Source organism: Nelusetta ayraudi, unplaced genomic scaffold (genome assembly GCF_046127955.1).
Source record: "Nelusetta ayraudi isolate G7.1 ecotype Tasmania unplaced genomic scaffold, CSIRO-AGI_Nayr_v1 ptg000089l, whole genome shotgun sequence".
Taxonomy (NCBI): Eukaryota; Metazoa; Chordata; class Actinopteri; order Tetraodontiformes; family Monacanthidae; genus Nelusetta; species Nelusetta ayraudi.
In genome coordinates, this window is record NW_027466139.1 from 579,115 (window position 1) to 601,028 (window position 21,914).

At 48.8% G+C, this 21,914-nt stretch overlaps 1 protein-coding gene across 2 annotated transcripts in view; it reads right to left on the reverse strand.

The window, feature by feature from the left end:
* The window catches only part of LOC142901529 (inactive phospholipase D5-like), a 35,549-nt gene that overhangs the window by 5,816 nt on the left and 7,819 nt on the right, over window positions 1–21,914 (reverse strand). For both annotated transcript variants that reach the window (XM_076046075.1, XM_076046076.1), the window contains exons 2-5: window positions 7,413–7,549; window positions 1,618–1,804; window positions 599–707; window positions 237–364 (exon numbers count right to left, since the gene is read on the reverse strand). In XM_076046075.1, coding sequence (XP_075902190.1) covers window positions 237–364; window positions 599–707; window positions 1,618–1,804; window positions 7,413–7,549 — 561 coding nt within the window. The remainder of the gene's footprint in view (window positions 1–236; window positions 365–598; window positions 708–1,617; window positions 1,805–7,412; window positions 7,550–21,914) is intronic.

Below are 21,914 nucleotides of genomic sequence, written 5' to 3' on the forward strand. Positions count from 1 at the left end.
ACCACGGATACAAGGTCTGTTTTTACACCCTTCATAACAGATTATCGTCCAGGCCAGGATTCTTTGCATTTCAAGGTATCATCTAGGTGGATGTACCAACTTGACAAGAATTTTGCAGCTCTGAAGGATTCAGCCCACCTTCACAACCAAACACAAGAGGTTCATGCATTTAATTTCTAATACTACAATGCCGTAAATCTCTTTTAAGCGATGTGACGTGCAGGTGTCTTAAATACAGTGGCCAGAGATCTCCAGTCCATGCTGGCGCTGCCGATGTAGAAATGTCTCTTGTCCACGACCCAGAAGGAGGACAGGAGGTGGCCTTTGATCAGGGCCGACATGTTCACCAAGTGGACCTCAGCATCTGGGCGGGAAGTAAAGAGAGAGAGAGAGAGAGGAAGGAGAGATTTCACTCAATAAATGGAAGGAAGGAATTAAGAGACCAACCACATGTGAGGAAAATGGAGGGATGATCGGAAAACTGCTGGCGAACAGAAGGAAACTGGAATCCAAATCAAACAACAGTGGATGGAGCCATGCATGCAGGCAGGCGGACACACAGATGAGAAGGTGTGACAGAGCAGCAGTGAGTGCTGACAGTGTTTGGCCAGCGTGTCCAGCTCAGCCGAGTCGATCATCCCGCTGGAGATCTTCAGCTGGATCCCTTTGGCCTTCAGCCCCTGCAGCCTGGCCAGCAGAGCCCTGCCCTGAGGAGAGACAACACACAGCGTGGTCACACCTGCTGCCAGCAGCAACACGGACACCGGCGTTTCTCACCGAGGGAATCGTTTTTTCTTTAATACCGTAGCAATGAAAAAGCCAGACACGCCTCTGTGACATTTTTATGTTTTTATGCCTTATTTCCCATAGGGGCCATTTGCAACTGTGGGGCCGCTTTGTTTTGCTCAAATATTTATAGAGAGAATTTTAAAATAACCTCAGATGGAAAAAAAAAAGAAAAAAGAACCATATGTACATCATAAAAAAGTGCTAATAATGTTTTTCCATCACAAGACGTCTGTGGCAGCAATAAATTAGTTACAAGTACTGTTTAATCACTGCCACTATACTGACTATGACATTGACAAAGGTGAATTCCACTTTACTGTATTGCATTACAGACTAGTCTAATTCATGCATGAAGTCACTGTCTGCGTTTCCATGACCCCTAGAATTGCGCAAAACCTAAATATGGCAAAAAAAACAAACAAACTGGTGATGGAAACTTGGAAAAACCTCTCAAATATGGCTCAAAGGTTTTGACGCTCTCATGAGGTGGTTTTTCACACATATCCATATAGAAGGATATCGCAAAATCGTCATGGAAACACTTTTTTGGCATTTAGACGTCAGCGGAACGGACGTGACCCCGTACACAACCCTTCCTGACAGCAAACAAACGTAACCAAACAAAAGCAAACGTAAGTCAATGGAAACACCTGCAAGTCGTTGTCGAAATTTTAGAAATAATGTTTTTATTTTGCGATAAAAACTGTCATGAAGACGCAGCCAGCTGCAGATAATTAACAATGCCGCTGCAGCGATGAGTTTCTGAACGCCAGCGTCGGAGGACGACTCTCCTCTCCCGTGAAGAAGCAGCTCTCTGCCGGCTCTCACCTGTCTGGCCGCGGGCTGGAAGCTGGACTCGTAGTCGGACGAGTTGAGGAGCCACTGCGGGGAAACGATCTCCACGGCCCGCTTGGCTCGGTCCAGCAAGCTGTGCAGCCCCACCGTCAGCGGCAGGTGGGAGGTACCGTTGTTGGCAAAGGAGACATCGTCCGGGATGTTCTCCACAACGACCACTCTGCAGGGGTGGTCACAGTGACGTGGATGATGCAGTGCAATTTATGACCTCGTCCGTCTCTGGGCAAAGTAATCACTGCTCATGCAAACACCATCAATTTTTCCTCTTTCTCAACGCTGAGAACCTAATGAGCGCCGTTGAGATGACAAGATCAGCATCATTACATGGTGCACAGAGTGTCTGGTGGGGGCGCTCACAGTAATGGTTAGTGTGTGTGTGTGTGTGTGTGTGTGTGTGTGGAGTTGTCAGCAGATTCGATTACATCTAGTCAGCGAAGCGCAGTTCCACTATGTTGCTGCTGTTGCGCTCCCCTTCAGACTGCACCCCAGCTTCGCCATCACTTGCCGCACTTTACTGTGGTCCTCAGCACTTCCAGGCCGATGTATAAACTGCAGCTTCACTGATCGGGTGGATGATGGGAGGAGTACGTGTTCAGGATTCTGTATTGCAGGGGCTGTTTTCTCTTCAGGTATCCAACCAGTATCAGAGAATAAAAGCCGCATTCCTGCATCGCGTGTGATGAATATTAACGTCCTCGTAAATAACCCAGTGTGTTCTGTCAGCATGCGGCGTCAAAGGCCATGGGTTAGCCAGCTCTCTGCAGCTTCTGCCTCTGCATGAAGGTGCCTCGAGTGCTGAAGACCGAAGGCCGAATTTGACGAGGCAGCTGTGGATCGTGCGCAGGCAGCTGGGCTATTACTGAGCTGCAGCGTCGATTACTGCCAAGTGAATCCTTTTTTACAAGAGGAGCCAAGTAACAAGTCGCTCGCTCAGGGAACCCCCAGGTCGAAATGGACCTCAGTGGCTTAGTCGGCATTTTTTAAGAAATAGAAATATACCTTAATTTGTCTTTCTGAAGAAAAAGGTTAAAGTTGGAGCGGCAACGGGGCCCCTGTGCTGCTCCCATAACTAATTCATGATAGAAATGTGCATGGTAGAGGTAAAGTCCTACTTTATTTATGAGTTATATCATACACAAGACATGTTATACGTTTCTTTGATTAACTCACTTCTTGCAAAGACATCATTTATATTTGGTCAGACATTAGGGTGCATAACATATCGACTCATTAACATTTTGCTCACGTTTGAACCTGAAGGAACACAACGTTTTTATTACTCCTCTGATTAATAATGCATCGTAAGACTGCAGATGTGGTGAACGCCGTGGCTAAGGCCTTGTGATTTGTCGTTAATGCAACAAAAACAATGTGATGAGTCATGAATAAGTCATGCATTAATACAGGATACTGTTTCCTGCCCGAGGAAGTCTAAATGGGTCCTTTAGCAGGCTGCAATACATGTCTATATAAGACATATTGCAGTGTTGCTTGCTTTCTCTTTGATTCTGAGTGTCAGACCTGTTCTCCATGTGGGTTCTCCAGAGGTTTCAGAGTGCAGGGTCAGCCGAGGTGTGACAGCTCCGGCCCGGCGTGTGCTCCCACTCAAGGGCAAAGTGTGATCATGTGCTGTGGGTGATAATGTACCGGCATTGCACCGAGGGCCTAGTCGCCAGCTCAGGCCATGAAGAGTTATTCCTGGCTGAGGTAGAGCTTGGTAGGGGGGTCTGGACGCCGGCCAAGGGTTAAAGCTGGACGACTTTGCGCTTTACGTGAACACGACACACCGACTTCAGCACACCGGAAACGACAACGGGAAGCCAAATCTGAAGAGCGCCTGACGAATTGGAGGCTCGCTCTTCTCCCGAGGGGATTTTTTTATTTATTCCTTTTCATTTCAGCGGCCACATCCCGGCCGTCAACAACAAAGGCAAGCAGAGGACTGAACAATGAAAAAGCGGTACAGGACGAAAGGAATATCGTCTGCGATGAAAATGACAGTGATCAGTTTTCACACTGCAGATCGTTGGGCGCCTTTTTGTTGTGGAATGACAGCAGAAAGTAGGGCAGCTGTGGTGAACAATACACAATAAGGAAAAAATACCCAAAGATATGAATACAAATCAGAAAAAAAAATAGCCTCATTTCAGTGACTTTGACAGATATTCGTTGTTTGTTCCTGCATAAATACACTGAAAAATGGCTCTTTGTGATGTCACAAAGGGAATCCCTCACCGGTTAGAGACACAATCCTATGCCAGGAGACTGGGCTTCTGCCTTCTGACATCACCCTGTGTTTGTCCCCTGAGCCCAACATAGCATCGGTTTAGCAGTTTCTTGAATTGTGTGTCGCTGTAACAGATGTGAAAGTGGATACGGTGCGAGGCAGTCGCTCCTTGTGGTTTCATTGATTCAGGCGCCGCGGCAGCCACTGGATTTTTTCCTGCGTCTGTTGAGGACCATCTGCAAACCTTTTCAGACTCATCACTTTGCGTGTTTTTCTCAGAAAAAAGAATCACAATTCACCTCACATCACGAGAGAGCTGCCATCCCTGCTGTGACCCCCAGTGCATGGGCAAAAAAAAACAAAACAACCCAACAAAATCAATGCAACAGAAACATCATGAAGCCAATTAGGCTCAGATGATTCAGGCGCACGCCTGGAGCAAAGGCCCGAGTGCTGCTGAAAATCACAGTGTGCTTGAAGGAGCCCTTGACATCGGATATAAATTAAACACCCTCTCCTCGTGGCCTGCACATTAATATGTGTCTCGCAGAAGCTGCTGTTCTCCCAGCATGCCATTCGTCTCCCGCCGGGGCAACGTCAGGTTGGAGGTCCAGTGTGTCGTCAGCCGCGACTGCAGCGACACAACTTTTAATCCATTATCCAAAACACTTAGCAATGTTTATTTTTGGGACGGCTGGCTTTGTTAGAGCGAAGCGGGTACTTAGTGGATTGGATTCCTTCACGGCGGTCACAGCTGCATTCTGGCCGGCGGCCAGTCAACTGCCTGAACTGAGTAGCCGGGGGTTGTTTGGCATAATGCAACATGGAGAACCTACTGGATAGAATGTTCCCAAAGTCATTTGATTTTCTACAGTCTCTAATGGAAGCTATAGCTAGCTAGCTACAACTATAACTCTTGGGGCTTCAGCAACACTGGGTGAGTCGGTGCCCTATGGGTGTTTAGCTGAACTGCTTCCAAAGTCTCTTGACTGGAAAAAGGTGGCTTGCCCTCTCCGGGTCCGTGGAGTGACCCTCCCTCAGGTGGAGGATTTCAAGTATCTCAGAGTTTTGTTCACCAGAAAGTTGGAGCATATCCCACCGGGCATGGCCTGCTTGGAGAAAACCAGAGGAAGACCCAGGACACGCTGGAGGGACTACGTCCCCCCGGCTGGCATGGGAACGCCTTGGGGTCCTGCAGGATGAGCTGGAGGAGGTGACTGGGGCCAGGGAAGTTTGGGTGGCTCAGCTGAGACTTTTGCCCCCGCGACCCGACTCGGGATAATGCGGCAGAAGAAGAAGAACTTCCAAAGTCCACTGGGAGTCAAGCGGAAACAAGTCAGTCGACTAGAAAAGCCGCGGGCTCTGCTTTTTGCACTCCCTCCAAAGCACAAAAGTCATCCGGCGCAGATAAAGCTGCCACGGCCGCAGCATCCAGTCTAATCTCCTCAGTCGCAGCTGGGCATGCAGGCACTTCCTGTTTCTCTTCTTCTGTGGATGAAGCACAGCCAGTGGCATTGCCTTCCAGTTTTGGTACAACAAGGAAGGAGGAAATCTTACTGTCAACTGAAAAAAAGGTTGATTGAAGACTAGATAGACCAACGACAGACATGCATTTTGCAAAATCAAACTGGCGTCCATCCATCCATCCATTCATCCATCCATCCATCCATCTGTCGTTATGTCATTATGTTTCTGTTCCCAAGCCTTTACTGGGGAAGGCTAATTGCTTCCAGATGCTCTGCTCTTCCTCCTCACACTTCTCCCATGTATTTATTGACCTATTTTTTGTACTTGTTTAAGTGAAGTTTGCTCCGAGGCCATGACCGAGACTAAGTTCTCAACATCCGTTTATTTTCTCTGCCCCCTCTATTCTGACGAAGGGGCCGCAGAGGGGGCTCTGTGGATGCACAGCTTGTGTCCTAAACAGCTGAATGTCAAACTGCATCCAGGTCCACCTTAGTCATTAATTACTGGTCAAGTTCGTGACTCTAACCTTGGTTTTGAAATGTCAGCTGGGTTGCTGCTGGATAATGAATCAATAACAATTTCCATGCAGTCGATGTGGAACACGTAATTGAAAACTGAGTCCGGCTCTTTTTGAATTTATTTTATCCTCCGTCCTAAAACAAAAATGCTGAACAACATTAATTTACCGATCAGCTGTCTTGACAGGAAATTGCACATTAGACTCATTAGAGGCGGCTGGCGCTATTACGCCGCTTCAACCACCAACATACACACCCATGCAAACTCAACAGAGTTTTTGTCGCCTTCATAATTATAGATGACACAATCTAGGTCAGGCTATTTAAGTGTTAATGTTTTCCGTGAGCATTCAGAGCAAACCGTCTCTTATCTGCTGCACATGACTGGCAAGCGATGCAAGTATGAATCATGCAACAAAAAACAAGATTAAAAGGGAAATTCAGAAAGCGGTGGAGTGTGGTGTGTCGGAATTACAACGCCTTAAACAAAAAAGACTCCTAATTACTGCATCACTCATCCGCCGCGGCGCAGCTTCCGAGTGGGAACGGGTGAAAAATGAGGCGAGGAGTCTGCAGAGTTCTGATCGCACAGCGTAAACAGTCCCGGCTTTTATCGCGTTGATTACGGCGCATTTCATTAAGTGACTAGAAAGGCCGTTAGATGCATCTCTTATGATGAATCGTGGTCAACTTTTAAAACAACTCAACAACCTCAGCGCAGCCCAGTTAATGAGTGAGCGTGAGTCCCCAGCAACTCATCCTTCTGTGCCGCTGCAGCTTGCTTTGAGCAAAACACTGTGAAATGTAATTCCCTCACACCTGCACGCACCATATGTCTTTTAAATGACGGTGCGGGGGAACGACAGCCCCATATTTCTAAAATATGCAGTTTGCAGTGAGACTGTGAACTGAGAAGCCCTTCGTCACCACAGGCAATCAGCCAACCGCTCCCCCTCAGTTTACCTCCGCTACTTCCTTCGTCTGCTTCACCCACACTTCCTCTCCTCACCTCCCGCATCTCCTCCTTAGCCCTCTGATTTATCTCTCAGGTCATCTCAGCGCACCAGCTCTGGGAGTCCTTCAGAGGAGGAGGAGGACAGGAGTCCGATTCAGATTTACAAGTGAAGATTACATGACTTCCAGCCATGAGTGGATCAGTCGATGCTCAATAAAGTTTCCCGATTGGTTGCTGATCTGGAGAAGAGCAGGCTGACTCGGTGGCTACAGGAAGTAATTGGATGTTGAACTAGGTGGAAAGAGTTTCATGGAGGTGGAGCTGCTGGAGTCTGCAGATCCACCAGCTTTTTGTGTGGGAGTGTCCTGTTAAATATAGAGTCACTCACACTAGACTGATAATCATATGGTTGTTGTAAGGTTACAAAAGATGAAGGCAAAAATACAACAAAAGAACCTGAAGGTGCTGTTAAAGAAAAGAAAAACCATCCAACTAAACTAATCTTGGAGCTAAACGAACATCACCTACTGAAGGAAAAGGTCAACAAAAGACCGCAATCGTCAGTAAATGTATAATTTCCCCCTGGATGTGGACTTCTCACCTGCAGCTCTTGCTACAGTTGTCCTCCGTGATGCCGTCCTCGTCTTCGCCCCAAACGTCGACGGCGGAGAAAATGAGCGCCACTAGCACGGCGAAGCAGCACACCAAGGCAAAGATCACGATGCACTTCTGCTGAGACTGCAAGGCAAGAGACAGAGAGACATTGATTTCCAAGGTGCGGTTTCCACTTTTCAACACTCACAGCGTGGAAGCGCACCCAACCTAGGATCTGATTACCTGGCCGCTGCCTGCGGCTGATTTAGTGCACAGCTCAGCAACCTGCTATCGGATATATAAGGGAACTTAAGGCAAGTTGCGTGACTGTGAGAGAAAATGGCAACAGAAGACAGAATTGGCAATTGAATTGCCGATTCATGGAAAGATAGAAGGTAAGGAAACTGGTAGTCAAAGTGACCACAAAAAAAACAAAAACGATCAGCAAACAAGCTAATAAATGGATCATCAATAATTGGCTTAAGGCAGTTTGAGCCACTGACCACATACGTTTGAGGGCGCAGTTAGGAGCTCAGTCGTCCACAGGGACAGGAAGTGACTAGCTCAGACATTACTCACCCCCCAACTGGCTTCAGTTCACCTGCTGCATAACAAGGAGGATCGACTGACAAAACCGTCATCATCAGTTGTTCATCTATACCGTTTAAAAACAGGTCAGCATAAAAAAAACAATCTTTTCCTTTGGTCCGTCTATTGATGAGTAATAACGTGAGTAAATTGGAAACTCATTTCTCAAGCGGCCTGTCTGTCCACCGAAGCGTTCTCTGATATCCATTACTCTTGACAGGAGATGGGAACGGGCTCCTCCCCTCTGATTGGCCGAGCTCTGGCGGAGTCGCTCAGCAGACTGACAATGTAAATGAAAAAACAGATGAACGGCGCGAGGCGCGGTTGCCACGGAGCCTGTTAACTCAGGCTGGCCTCCTCCCTGGAAGTCTCCGTCAAGACTTTGTTCCTTTTATCCTGTGTGGTAACAGCACACAAACCTTCTTACACGGTGGTTTTTATCTCTAGTGGCTCTCTTGGGGTGTGTGTGCCCGGCTAGAAGCCGGCTGAAGAGACGGATGGACCCACAGAGTGGTCATTATGCAGGATGTGACATTTCATGGAATAAAGTCAAAAGAAAAGAAAGAAAGGTCGAACAAGGACGGGAGAAACTTCACGTACTTCCTGGTGTTCTGCTTTGATGCATCCTTGCAGAACAGCGGGTGCGTTGTCGAGAGTTTAGCCGTAATAATAGTAAAAAAAAAAGATTTTTATTGCGTCTAGATTTTGTCAATTTAGCCTCTATGCTAACGTTGTGTTTAATATGTCGTCTTTTATGTGTGCAACTATATGGAGCGGACTTGCTGTCCTCGTGCTAATGACTACTCAGCATTTCTGCAGAGCCTTTGCATTGATCACTGCGTGATATTCTTATTGATGCTCAACCTTAATGAGCTTTCTAAGCACATCACATGTTTACGTTCACAGTGATTAGTTCCCAATGTAATCTATTTTACCGAGGCAGTGTTCCCGTGTGTGTGCGTTATCTCACCGTCTGATTATCATTTTCATACAGCTCCTCATTTCTTTTTGCTATTTGCCTGTGTGCATCTGGAGGAAACCTGCGCTGATCGTCAAGGCCACGCAGGCAAACTCTACGCAGCTCCTGGCACACCCTGCCTCCGCCACTCACTTGCTTGTGTGTCGAACAACACTGGTTGAAATGCATGCTGATGCCTCTTCAACCAACAAAAAGAAACCAAAAGTAATTATCCCCAAAACACAGCGGATCATTAGTCCAGGCCAGCCAGTCTCCACTCATTATCCTCAAACACAGGCCCTGGAATCCCACCGCACTGCATTGAGCGACCTCTGTGGCGCACATGCCCCGGTAATTTTATTCTGTCTGCAGTAGTAAAACACATTTTGTGCTCTGAGGCTCACATTTGGGAATTAAATGAATCCACCGAGCCCCCGTAAATGGAGAGTCCTGGGAGGGAGCGTGTAGACGCACAAAACCATCTGTCTGTGGCTGATGTCTAACAAGGGAATTATCTTTTATACTTCCGGCTGCGCTGGCGCGTGGAATGTTATACCTTTCCCCCCCCCCCCTCCCCCTGTGTGTAGCCAGAGTTCATATTGCCATCTCATCCACCCCGCAGTTCCCAAGAGCGGAAACGACATGAAGGTTAGATGAACGACCTCGACGGGCTGCCATTGAGTGGAAAATAAAAATGCAGGTGATGGAGGAAGAGGAGGAGGAGAAGGAGGAGGAGGAGGAGGCTTTGAGCGTCTCCTGCCAAAGAACCGGGACTCGCTTCATAAAAGCCAGCTCAGCAGAGACTCCCTGGATAAAAAGAATGGCTGAATCTGAATCGGGATGTGTGTAGTGTGGAGGAAGGACCGCATGCTTCTCATGTTCCCTCTACCAGCTGCTGCCTTCACATGTGGTTGGCTGTGTTGCTGGTGTATGCAGAGGTCAGGCTGCGAAGTGTGCAGTGGGAACCGTGTTCCCTGAGAGTGAAGGTTGAGAGGATTTTCTTTTTGACCTTGGTGACCTCCTGTAGAGCTCTTGATGACTAATTATCCAAGAGACATACCTCAAAACACACAGATTTAGCCCTCTGTTTGCAGCCTCCCACAAAAATGCCAGATGAGATCTTCCTGCTAAACCTCAGGCCTTGTTGAGGGACACCGAGCTGGTGCTCCCATCTGGGAGGGATATTATTGACATATCGGTGCCCATTGTGACATCACCATGGGGGTAATTTCTTAAAAAGACAAAGGGTGGACTTTTCTTACTTCTGGGGAGTTGACTGACAGGCTGGAAACAGATCATTGTGAGATAACATGGGTATAGAGTGAATCTTGAGTTTTCATTTTCAATTGTTCATTTTGTCTTCAGGGTTTGGAACGATCACTGTTCAAGACACGGTTGTAGTAAAAGCCAGGTTTGGTTTGGGCAGCTGGTGGTAAACGCTGTTGTCTGCGCTCCCCACAATCACGATACTGCAGCTGAGCAATAATCTGTATTGGCACAGCCACTCGGCATAATCACTTGAGCAAAATGACCATATGAACGCACGCGAGCTCTCCCGCTAAGCCAGCAAATGTTGCGTTTTCATCGCTTTTTGGGCAAATCACAGTTTTTTGCAGGCACTAATGGACTTGCAAAAAGACGAGGCCATCGATGCAGTGGCGTAATGGGATTTCCTGCCAGTAGTTCCAGTTAGTCAGACGGCGTGGAGCCAGACTCGTGCGAAAGGAAAACACCATTTCTGCCCTCTCGTCTCTGCTGCATAAAAACGCTAGGATCAGGCTGTGGTGGGTGGATCTGAGGTTGTTAAATGCGCTGTAATTCATCTGAGACGACCCAGTCTGGTCTTTGCTGCTGCGTCACCTCCCAGCATTCTGACGCGCAGCACCGGTAAAGGCTGCCGGGAGCTGACAGGTCGCGTACACACTGCAGACGAGCTGCCGTGGGGGGAAGGCACATTTAAGGAAACTGAATAGTGCACCCAGAGAGAGAGAGAGAGAGAGCGAGAGACAGAGAGATACGGAGAGAGCGAGAGAGACAGAGAGAGAGAGAGAGAGATACAGAGAGAGATAGGGAGAGAGAGAGAGAGAGAGAGATACGGAGAGATACGGAGAGAGAGAGAGAGATACAGAGAGAGATAGGGAGAGAGAGAGAGAGAGAGAGAGATACGGAGAGAGAGAGAGAGAGATACGGAGAGAGAGAGAGAGAGAGAGAGATACGGAGAGAGAGAGAGAGACAGAGAGATAGGGAGAGAGAGAGAGAGAGTTTCTCCACGGCACAAGCCTGAGAAAAGCGTCAGGGGCCCAATTATCCTCTTGGAAGTGTTGCTTCTCTCGTCAGGTTGCACTGACAAGTGCGCGAGGAGATTTACACCTGGCCAACTGGTGTTATTATTAACACCAGTCTGGAAGAAGGAGGGACGGCACGTCCTGCTTCTGTCTGGGTGCCGTTGTCTGGAAAGGGAGGGAGAGCTGAGTCGCTCAGCAGCACTTGTGGCATGTGAACAGCGCCTGCGCTAAACCTAAATATCGCAATGAAAGACTGGAAACTGCAAACAGCTAAACATGGAAAAACCTCTCAAATGTGGTTAAAAGGTTTCGAGGTGGTTTTTCAGACGTGTCCTTACAGAGGTGTATCGCAAAAGTGTCACGGAAAGACTTTTTCACATTTACACGTCACCGGTTGTGACGTACGTGCAACATGCCGACCCCTGTATGTCGCCATACGTGACCAGTTTACTTCAAGTGAAAATAGCGTGTTGTGTTTGCTCGGAGGAGGAGACGGAATAGTTTTTTTTTTTTTTTTTTTTTTTTTTTTTTTACAAATAATCAAAGAGCAAAATGTAACAACCCTCCTGGACAGTTTGTTGGGCTCCGCCGGGTCCCTGAGCTGATATTGGTTTCTTCACCTTCTCTCACGTTTTGCCGGTCGCACTGGAGAAATGATAATTATCACATAGCGTGGCTTCATCCTACTGGCTCAGTGACACAATGATGCCTCATAGCAGCCACCAGACCACATTCCATTTGAAATTCATTTTACAACCTGACTTTAAGTTACAGAAAGGTGCAGGTGATGAAAGCATTGGCAGCAACATCACTTGCCCCCCCGCCCCCCGTGTTGTATAAATGGAGCAATGGAGTTCTTACTAAGGACTTGCTTGTGATGTGGATCAGCAGCAGCCTTCTTGTCCTTCCTCTGTGTTGGTGGTGGATTTTTAAAAATGCCAAAGGTTGATGAGTAAATGTCATTGGGAGAGCGCTGCTTAATGTTTTCCAACAAACTGCTGAGGAGTCACATTTCTGTGTGTGTGTGTGTGTGTGTGTGTGTGTGTGTGTGTGTGTGTGTGTGTGTGTGTGTGTGTGTGTGTGTGTGTGTGTGAGAGCCCGCAGCCAAATGCAGCACAACACACTGCATTTCCAATAACACGGTGGACTCCCTCGGCTCTGCCTTTCTCTCCGGCTCTGTGTGTGACGGCTCGACCCTGATATTACAGGAATATAAGTCGGAGTGCCGCCTCCTCTGTGGATTCCTGTCTGTTCCGCCGCCGCTGCTCCGTCACTCCTCTCGCCAACGAGTTCACCCTCACTTCTCGACATTGAAAAGCACACGAAGCAACGCAGGCGGCCGGCTGTGAAAGTGCAAGTGGCAGCAGGGAGGGACCTCGAAGTGACGTCAGCGCACCACTGAGGGTGCGTTGGACTTGAAAATCTTTGCTCGCACGTTTCAATCATTCCCAACGCAGCAGCTCCGCTGGGGCGTGCTGGTAAACAGCCCCAGCGGAGCTGCTGCCTGGATTCAGGTCGTGCAAAGACCATTAAGTGATCTTCACAGGCTGAAAAGACATCGAGTTTCTGTCCCGTATTCCCTAAATAATAAATTAGATTTGTGTTAAGATGAAAGGACTGAAATATGCTCATGGCCTGGAAGTATTATTGATTAGCAATCACGCTTTTGTGCAGGCTGATCAGTATGGTGAGTCCAGGGAGCTGGATGCAGCAGCAGCAGCAGCAGCAGCAGCAGCAGCAGCAGCAGCAGCAGCGCTGGATGCAACGTGACTGACTGGCTCGCAGGTCGGATCACTGATGAGATTGAATGTGAATCTGCTGGCGGCGATGCTCGAATGCAAAACCTGAAGCAGACGTTGGCGCTAAACAGTCTGTGCGTAACAAGGATGTGACCGGAGAGCGAGTTGCCTTCAAGTGCTTCTGCTGTGCAGCTGCAGCATCCACGATAATCTCAGCAAGCAGCAGCAGCAGCAGCAGCAGCAGCAGCAGTCAGTGTTCAGAACTCCTATCAGCTTCACGGCCGGCTCTTTTTCCGCTGTGTTTTCGCCGCAGCTCGGTGCCTATCAGCAGTAGGTATTCAAAGCTCAGTGGGACAGCCCTTACAAGGAGAAAACATCTCGGAGCGCCTCTACAAAGACAGAGCTTGACATGGCTGCAGATGGTAAATGCTCAAAGGGGGAAAAAAAAGAAATCATCTCTGGCTCAGTTATGTCTATATATGTGAACACACCAATTGTACTCGGTGGTTCCGACTCCTCCTTCAGCTTCTTTGGAACCACTGAGCAGCCGACTCAGCATCCACAGCCCTGACCGACGCTGCCAGGCAACAGGTCCCCCAAGATCACTTGTCAGTGTGATGCTGTATCTTTGTGTACCGCTGTCTGCGTGCGACAGTTTGACAGCCTTGCGTCTCTCTTCCATCCACCGTGAATGCAGGTTCCGCATCCGCAAAAAATGTCTGTCTGTTCCACTTCTGCCCGTCCAAATGCCGAGAAGTAATAGTTTCAGCTCCTTGCTGAAAGTCTGACATCCTGATGTCTCCTGCAAAGATGTGCACTGTGGCCTACTTTACAGTTGTGCACTGTGAATACGAAACGATGCAGAGAAACACGCAGATGGGTTTTGAATCTGTCGGATCTGCAAAACCAGTGCGGGTGGTGAAAGGCCACGTCAAAAAGATATTTACAGCATTTAATTTTTTTTTTTTTTTTTTATTATCCTGCAATACAACAAAGTCGCTGCGCGTCATCAGGCCTGCAGCTCATCTGTTCAGCAGATCCTGGCCGACAGCTCCCATATCTAATATATCACCTGTGGAGGGGGGGGACCTTCACACAAGAGCACTTGAAGAATGCTGCTTTGAAATGAAAAACCTTCTGGTCATTTATAAAACAGTGGCCTGCTCCACCAAGCCGAGCGAATGCCGCACATCTACCGCGTCTGATGTACTTAATGACTCTTTCCACTTCATATCAAAGGCTCTTTCAGTCCCTTTGATATTCCATCTTGCAGATATTTTCCCCCTCTTCCTTGTTGCTGCGGCTCGTTTTGAACCGAGGCCACGTGGCTGCAGGGTATTTTGTGGATGGGTGGACGGAGGATGAACGCACTGAGATTACCTGCGCTCTTTAACAGCGCCCCCACATGCACTAGCCACGTGTGTATTAATGTTTTTGTTGTTTTTGTTGTTGTTGTTGTTCCTAAAGGTTAAGTGTGTAATATTTAGATTTTAAGAAGGAACAGTGACATCAAGCAGTGCTCTTTCACTGACTCTCCCTCTCCCGAGCTTGCCAGTGAACTACGGTGGCCTGCGCATCCAAACGTTGAAACCTCGTCCACCTTCTTCTTCGTGGGTTTAACTGAAACGTGAGCGCTCAGCCTAGATACCAAACACTCTGCTGTCAGGCAGCTGGATTGTCCGCACCAGGCTTCCTTGGAAACATGGTGGTGCAGCTAACTGGGAACAAGACCCTTATTCTATGGATATTTTTTATATATGAAAAAAGAACTGTTCTATGGGTATGATAAACAAATTACTTTTTTATACTGTGAGTATCCACTTTCACAGTGTAGAGCAGTAAATTCAGTTTTTACCAATCTAAATATCGTAAATCAGTCCAAATTTTCTACACGTATATATCAGGGCTGTTGGTTCCTGCTGCGGCTGCTCGTCCCCTCAGAGCCGCTGCCATCTGCAGCGTGACGTGGAGCTCGACTGTCCGGAGAGGCGGCTCGCTCTGACCTGATGTGTCTGACAGTCGGTCGGCCGGGTCTCTCCTGAGTCAAACCAGGTCTCTGCTCGCTCTGCCAGCCGGATGAACAGCGGTCAAACAGACCTGCGCTCGCTCAAGCAGGCATCACGCCGGCTTTTATCGGCTTGTCACTGTACAATAACAAGACCCCCGAAACATGTTGTGATCCGGTTGGATTTTTTTTTTCTGTGGAGGATGATATGAGTCCTGGAGAAAGGACAATCCACAGCAGACCTCTCTGGGATATTTAAATGTCCTTGCAACTAAAATACACTTCCAGGTGTCTTTGAGTCACGCAGCGTTGTAGCCACTTGGCCCACTTCCCGTTTTCCATCCCTGGTTAGTTTGAAATGTTCACGGGTCCTGCTTTTGAAGCCACTGGTCAAATAAAAGAAAGAAATGGACGGCCAGAGGCTTGTGTCTCGGTCTGCCGTGGCCGGGAGCCCAGACTCTCCTTCGCGTCTTTGAAGATTTTTTTTCCACTATCAGTCTGCTTGACATCGAGTGCTGCCGCGTGTCGTGCACGTGTTGGTGTGTGCAGATCGTGTGACGTTGACCCGGCGGCCTGTGCAGGTCATTTGAAGCTTCTCAGTGTCTGCTTTGCAATTTGAAAATCTCCTGTTGACGTGGACAGCTGCCGGCTGGAAGTCCTGCAAATGGTCCGGGGGGGTCAGCGGTTGGTTAGCGCCGTCGCCTCGGGGAAAAAAACAAGAGGGTCCAGCTTTGACTCTGGTCCCACAGTCCAGAGACGTGCATGTTGGACGAATTGTCATCTGATGGATGTTTAATGTTCCTTGTGTTGGCCTCGTGAAAAACTGCTGATGTGTCCTTTGGGCCAAGATAACCGGGATTTAATCCAGACTCTGTGACCCCAACTGCAGGATGAGTGCAGGTGGAAAATGGAAATTCTCTCGTGAGAATTCTATCTCCTTGTAGCCACTTTTTGTTTAAACAAACTGACTTTTCTTTTTGTCTCCCTTCATTTGTCTGGTCTGATATTGAGTCACTGGAAAAGGTGGTGGGAGGTGTACAGTCAAGTGGAAACCCGGCCAAATTTCTCCCGAAGCAGGTCCGGAGATGATCACCTCTGTTTTCTTAGCCAGTCATCAATATATGTATAGTATAATAATCTTGCGTTTCCGTACCTTTGAGGTAACGCCTCAATTTATGTGACGAGTGAGTCACGCCACGCTGGACAAATGTCCCTGTGCCTCGAGGGCTAATAAATGCTTTTTTTCTCCCCCTTTGCCTGCACTCCAAACTGAACTGGCTCTGCGTGAATTGAAGTCTGTGGGGGCTGAAAGCGGCGGCGTCCATCAGGTCCCAAGGCGCTGTGGGACGACAGCCCCCCCCCCGCCACTCCTCCGATTTACTCCGCCGGTTGCGCGCTGCCGCGTCCTCGCTCGGCAGAAAGGCAAATACTCATCAATCCGCTCGAGGCGGGAAGAGTCTCTTCATCGGCTCTTCCCCCCCCCCCCCCCCCCCCCCCCACGGCTGCGTCTTGGGGCTCAGCAGCAATAAAGGTGAGCAGACTGGGATTGTTAGAAAGTCCCCTGTAAAATATCCATCACCCGGGTTAATCTGTCATGCTTTCATGCGAGAGGCACAGCTGTCGTGTGTGAAACTCCGGTGAGTAAGCGTAATTTATGATTTTGCTCGCGGCAAACGCGGTCGAACCCGATGTTCACTGTGGAGCGGAGGGTTATTGATGACTGGCGGCCGACGGGGCGACGCAGACTGCGAGTGATGCGGCTGGCTGTGCAGCGAGAGACGGCTGATTGAATGGTTTCTCTCTGATCGGGTGAAGGGTGTATCTCCCGCCGCCTGTTAGGTCCTGACACTCGCACGTCCTGCAGTCTGAAACATCCCAGACAGATGCAAGCGATCCAATCCGGTGGCTAGAAGGGTTAAGTTAGGGCAACTGGACTCGTTCCTGTGATCTTGAAGATCACAACGACACTTTCTGATGAAAATACATTGAAAAACACAATGGAATCTGAACTCCGCCACTTTGTATCTCCTTTCAAGTTCCATCAAAGTGAGCCGCCGCCCTTAGCCCCTCCCAACCTGCATCTTTGGGTCGGAGCCCCTCCCCCCTGACCTCTCCAGGCGCTGGCTGAGGGAAGGTCAGCGCTCGCCTCTTGAGACAAAACAGCAGCTCCGTCCTTGAAGCTTTGGGGAGGATGGTGCACGCGTCCTTAATGCGTCTGCGCGCGAGGTCGGGAAGGAATTGACAAAATTGTGATGGCCGCACGGCGTCTCAGAGAAGACGGAGTGGAGGACGGGACTCCTATTGATCCCTCAGTCCAGAGAAAAGAGAGAATAATGGTGGATGTGGATTGATGCACCGAAAGAAGAATATCCATCACTCCTTGGTGTTTGGTGTTTCAGGGCAGAGACTGAGCCCTGTCTGAAGCCGTTTCAGGGTCATAAAATGAGTGAACAGTGATGGCGCTCGCCATTTATCAAAAGCGGTAACAGAACCTGATCCGCTTGATCAGGTGATCTGGCCTCGATAAGGTTCACATTTATCATTTTCCTGTTGCCAATGAAAGAACCGTCCCTCCCTATCCTCCTGCCCCTCCCCAGGATAAACTATCACAGAGAGTCACACACACGGTCTTGTCCACAGTCGTTGCCGGGGCTCGCAAAAATCAATAAGCCAATTATTGTTTCATTAAAAAGGCATTAGGATTTCAGTCATTTCCATCCGGGTCGTCTTCTGGCTTCTGTCACCTCGGAGGACTCGCTTGCATGAACACAACACTCGCAATGTGCATTGCAAGTCTGTCCCACAACAGACAGGATGTTCAATTACACTTGGCTCAGTGGCTACACACACACGCACACACACACACACACACACACACACACACACACACACACACACACACACACACACACAGAGGAAGCCACTGGAGCTCAGGCCGTCTCTGGTTCATCAATGCTCTGACTCCACCCCCTGACGGGACACAGACCCTCGCTAAATTACAGAAATGCTCGGGGAACAAAGTGGAGACGATGTGGAGGAGGAAGAGGAGGAGGAGGAGGAGGTGGAGGAAGAAGGGCCTCTGTTGTGAATCGATCCGTGGCAGCAGCTTAGTTTCCAGCCTCTTCCTGTTTAAAGCATCTGCGCCTCTGACGAGAGGCTGGAAGGATTTTAAACACAGCAATCAGCCGAGCGTCTGCAGCTTTTCAACTACGTTCTCACAATAAAACCAAGTGGTGACTTAATGCCTCCAATCCCTCGTGCTTCCTGACAACAGGTACTGACTAATTATGGGATTTCTCGATTACAAATACTGTGACTATCGACTAAACTTCTGTCTGAGTCATTAGGAAGACGTAATGTAGCTGCTGGAGTTTTAGTTGAATCAACCCACAATTGGACTCATTTCATCCCAGCCCCAGTAACCTAGTCTCATCTTCAGATGACAAGATTCTAAAGTAGATACAGAGTCGCTCTGAATAATCAGCACTGTCACTGGTTTTGTTTTTTCCTCACGTTCCCTGGTTGACTCTTTTTGTCTGCGTGGACATGACTCCTCCCCTGTCGCTTCTCTGCCTGCACGATTTTTGCCGATGCTCGCAGTAGTGAGCTGGCATGTCGGGGGCAGGGTTCACACCAGGGCAAGGAAGCCTGCCACAAAGTCAATCTGCTCCCCTTCCAGTCCCAAAGAGAAAAATAAAACAAAAGCAAAATTCACAAGCTCGTGAAAAACACCTGAATTAGTTTCGCCTGCACAAAGTCACAGCTGTTCACTGGTGTAAGTGTGTATTGTTGTACTTCTAACAGCAGAGCCGGTGTTTACATCCTACATGATAGGAAATGTGTGCGTGTGCATGGCTTCTTTCTTTTCTCCAAGACAGAATGTTTTTGACAATCTGACCTTTGTCTTTGAGCTGCACATTAAGGTGGAAAGAAACGCTTCCATTACCTGCACTGCAAGGTGAAAGCTGATGTGTGGCCATGAAAAAGACGCGCTTGTCCTTTTGTCGCCGAAGGAAGAGCCGCCGATCAGCGAGAGAGCGCAGCAGATGGCGAGGACAAACATCTGCACCGCACTTCCTGGACATCAACCCATTCAGTCATGAAACTGTAATGATTTTGAATCTGTGTCACCTGCTTAGTGCAATTGGGAAAGACAACTGGTGGAATTGGAGAGGCAATCAGGGAATGCTTTTGGCCACAGACCATTTCCCTCCACTCATCCTTTCTCACTGATTCTTGGCTTGTTTTGGCAGCTTTCAAATGCCCTCCAATGCCACTTGGTATCTGCAGCCAACAGAAGTGGGAACCGCTAACTGTTCCTTTGTGCAAAGGAGGAACAGGAGGAGCACAGAACACAGGAATTGGCAGATTTGCCAATGGTGACTTGTTCTTCTGACCTCCATGTGCTGGACGGAGGAACTTTAGCTGCTGAAGGGTACTGGGATGAGAAGCTTGGACCCACTGTCAGAGCAGATGCTGCCCGGTCTCGTGTGGCTGGAGTGTGTCAGCAGTTCCTGGAGGCACCGATCGTTTCTCGTTGGTTCCATCCATCCATCCATCCATCCATCTTCTACCACTTTATTCGGAGTCGGGACATGCCCGGAACACCTCTCCTGGGAGGCGTCCAGGAGGCATCCCAAACACATGACTGAACCACCTCCATTCTTGGACTTCCAATTGATTCCAATAGAGTGACTGCGACATCATGTGTTGTAGCATCAACAGCTACCACCACAGACTGTCCGGGAGCTAACTAACGCCCTGATCCAGGTCCGGTAGGAGGAGACCCCAGGGGACCTCCGTACATCTCACCAGGGGCACGCCCAGACGACATAAAAACAAAAACTTCATGGACTTTGTCTGTCAAGTTTGTGTGTGTCAGCAGACAACAGTTGAATCCTGAACAAGCGGCGATGTCATAAAGATCCATCTATAATTAATGTCCTGCGAAATCAGACTCTGTGTGCACGGCGCAGATCTTGTGATGTTCTGAGACGAGTAATTTGTTCCGTCTGGTAAAACCCCTTGTTGGCTCGGGTGAACACACACACACATGCACAGGCACACAGGCACACAGGCACGCACACCCGCACAGGCTGCCCCCTCACTAATGCTTTTTAATGAGGGTACAAATCATCTTAATGCGTTAATGTGCAGCTATGGTTTGCCTCACGGTGGCTGAATCACAGCGAGCAGCGGGCAAAGTCACTGCCGCTCAGCATTTTAATTATGATGCGATTAAATCTGTCGGATGTCCAGGCGCACAAAACATTATTCGGGTACGTCTGTTAAAGACAGCAGAGCTGGCTGCCGAGTGCAAAGACTCGACACAGCCCTTCCAGAAACATGAAGCAAGGCTGCAGAACTGATCTGATCGGGAAACACAGGTCAGGTGATCGTTGACCGTCACCGCAAACTGGCAGCGCGTCGTTTTTAATTTGACTGTGGCCTTGTAGCATCCAAGCTGCGAGCTGTCAACCTGGAGATCCACCTCCAGGGGGAGCTTTTTCCCCTCGTGTCTGACCCCCGAGGGAGGCACCGTCAGAGCCCTGTGCTTCCAAGGAATCCTCAAACCCTTCCACACACTCCTACAAGTGCACTTCCTTCCTGGAATTTCCCCTTAGGGATAAAGTTGTTTGAATTGATTTGAATCCCTGAACCCACCTCCAGATCCAAAGTCAACCCCGTCCAACCAAGCACAGCCAGCGCAGAGCTTCATGCCAGTCATGCAGAGTGCTCTTTGGCGCCACCACCTGTTGATTCTCCCTGCAAACAGGTTAACGTCGGGGACACTTGGCTGACAGCGTCTGCTGAGTCATGCTCCTTTAACCCCGACCTGCTGCGCACCTCCACTCCAACCTTCACTGTAAACAAGCTGTTTCCGGATGTGAGGATCTCTCTGTCCTCTCTCTCCCTCTCCCTCTCTCTCTCTCTCTCTCTGTCTCTCTCTCTCACACACACACAGGCGACACGACTCTGGATGTGTCCTGCTGCTATCTGGCCAGCATGTTTGCCCAGCAGTTTGGTTGCCATGGAAACCTCTTTCAGGTGTTTTGGGCTCAGCTTGCTACTGGCTCGCAGCATCGACGGTTTGGTGGCTTTGTTGTTGTTGTTGTTGTTGTTGTTTGTTTGTGTTTGCCGTGTCTGTACTCTAATGTGCAGGTGTGTGTGAGCTGAATTTCCAAAGACTCTCTCTTTCTCTCTTCCTCTCTCTACCAATCCACCTTCCTTGCCCTATTTCCTCCCCCCGCCTCATCCTTCCTTCACGGTGCACACGCTCCCTCTCGTCTGCTGCTGCCTCTGTTCATTTCTCTCCGTCCCCATCACTCTTCTTCCTCCTACCTGGGAGGGTCACACTTGTCCAGCACCATTTTCGGACTTCTGTTTCACTTGTCAGGCATCACTCAACGCATGCAGGGGGAAAGACAGATTTAACCAGGAAGACTAGAGAGGCACAAGATCCCAAAGAGGAGGCAGACTGATTCAGAGTGTCTGGGCTGTAAAGGCTGGAGACACGAAAAACAAATCTATGGAAACTCAATTTGTTGACGTGGCTAATGATAGGGAGCTGGAATATGATGTTTAAAGCAACACTGTCTTGTTTTTCTTCTTTTTGAATTCCACTCATTTTAAACAGTTCTTTTCTGAGTCACATGGTCCATGACCAGCTGGCCTGGTGTGGGGCTACGTAACCAGCACCTATTTAAACCGGACAGTTGTGTCTGACAAGATGTTGCGAGGCAAGCGACCGCATTTCTAAAAGCTGTGTGTGTGTGTGTGTGTGTGTGTGTGTGTGTGTGTGTGTGTGTGTGTGTGTGTGTGTGTGTGAGTGAGTGGTGGGGCTGCCAGTCCACCAATGGGTCGCAAAAGTTATTGTCAAACTGTCATTTTAAGGTTAAAAAGAAATAAACGCAAACAGTCTTGCGTTTGATTT